The sequence below is a fragment of the Triplophysa rosa genome, unplaced genomic scaffold (genome assembly GCF_024868665.1).
Source record: "Triplophysa rosa unplaced genomic scaffold, Trosa_1v2 scaffold893, whole genome shotgun sequence".
Classification (NCBI taxonomy): Eukaryota; Metazoa; Chordata; class Actinopteri; order Cypriniformes; family Nemacheilidae; genus Triplophysa; species Triplophysa rosa.
The window spans coordinates 1-1,853 of NW_026634901.1; the positions used below are offsets into that span (position 1 = coordinate 1).

The 1,853-nt window shown below is 43.9% G+C and overlaps 1 protein-coding gene across 1 annotated transcript; it reads right to left on the reverse strand.

The window, feature by feature from the left end:
• Positions 1-26: 26 nt before the first annotated feature.
• Positions 27-1,756, reverse strand: LOC130551300 (myosin-13-like). The gene is made up of 6 exons (XM_057328873.1): positions 1,677-1,756; positions 1,375-1,443; positions 1,029-1,198; positions 809-958; positions 547-736; positions 27-433 (listed from the first exon to the last, which is right to left on the reverse strand). Exons 1-6 carry the CDS (start codon positions 1,737-1,739, stop codon positions 272-274), a joined length of 804 nt encoding a protein of 267 aa, XP_057184856.1. The 5' UTR covers positions 1,740-1,756; the 3' UTR covers positions 27-271.
• Between the last annotated feature and the right edge of the window lie 97 nt (positions 1,757-1,853).

Here is a 1,853-nt window from a genome sequence, read left to right on the forward strand (position 1 = left end):
ACACACACACACACACACACACAGGCTTTGGTTGACTATCCCCGTGGGGACAGTCCATAGGCGTAATGTTTTTATACTGTACAAACTGTATATTCTATCCCTAACCCTATCCCTAAACCTAAAGATCATAGAACACTTTCTGCATTTTTAGATTTGTAAAAAATATTGTTCTGTACAATTTATAAGCTTTTGTGCCCATGAGGACCTCAATTTTGGTCCCCACGGTGACACGAGTCCCCATGTGCCTCCTAGTCACATGATGAAATCACAATCATACACACGTTTCACGATACTCACGGTGTGTGTGTGTGTGTGTGTGTCGTACCTCTTCAGTTAGTGATGTTTCCAGCAGGTTTAATTTTTCCTCTTTTTCTTTTAGTAAAGTTTGGCCCTTCTGAAGCGTCTCTGTCAACTCAGACAGATCCTTCACCTCCTACAGACAGACAGACATGTTTCTTATGTCCGAGCAGACGCACCGCACTCAGGGTTATTCTAGTTATGAAAAAAAACATTTCTGGTTGTGAGTTTGATGAGAAACACACACACCTGCTGCAGGTTGTGGTAGAGCTGATGTTGTTGATGTTGTTGGGTGGAGCTCTCAGTTGTGGGGTCCTTCAGACTGCTGTGAGCTGCCTGCAGTGCTGCCTGTCTGTCCGACACATGAGCACTCTGTCTATCCAGAAACTGACGGGCTCTGAAGAGAGAGACGCTCTCATTCCACATGTACTGTCTCACACTGACAGAGAGAGAGAGATCACATCAACAGGTGCAACAATAAAAAACAACAAACACACAGAGTGACACACACCCGTCCACACTGGTGTCACTGTCTGGAGGTGAACTGGCCGGAGCCTCGAGATCCTCCAGACGAAGATGATTCTCTCTCTGCTTCTTCATCTTCTTCTGCTCGTCTCCTCCAATTTTAACCCTGGAAACCGTGTTCGTCTGCTCCAGTTCACTGCACACACACGAACAATAACTGTAAACACACACACACAACATAAAATGTGATCATGTGTGTGTGGTACCTGACTCTCGAGGCGAGTTGTTCACATCTCTCCTGCAGGGGTAACAGTCTCTTCTCCATCACTCTGCAGCTCTCTCGCTCTCTCTCTGCTCTCTCTCTCTGAACATCTGCTCGCACTCGCTGCAGCTCATCATGAAGATCCTGATTCTCCTTCAGCAGTAGCGGGAGAGACTGAGACACACACACGTTTCATCTCACAGAGAGTTCACAGTGATTTACACACACACACACACACACACGTTTATTCATCCAAATACAGACACACACACCACAGACGTTTGTTGTTTTATATACATCTGTGTGTAAATACTATAGATTATTATCAAACATTTATGTCACACACACACCTGTACTCCTCTCTGAATGTCATCGTGTTCCTCACACAGCTGTTGTCTTCTCTTTCTCACATCTGATTCCTGAAAATGTGAACGTATTTCAGCAACACGGTTACTATCATCCCATCCACACAAAAACTAATCCTATAAAACTGACTCACAACTAATCTAAATGAATGAACCCTAACAACAACAAATACACAACTAGAAAGTCTCATGATGTAAAAACTCAAGTGAAAGGTTACTTTACACATTCGTTAAAGAGAAATCTAAATTAAAATACAAAATGATGTGTTGCATTACGTAACACACACTTTTGCCTGCAGTTCAGCCTCCTGTGTGTGAAGTTCTTTGGTTTGTATCTCCAGTTTCTTCATCAAGTCCTGTAGCGCTGACTCCTACACACACACACACACACACACACACACACACACACACACACACACACACACACACACACACACACACACACACACACACACACACACACA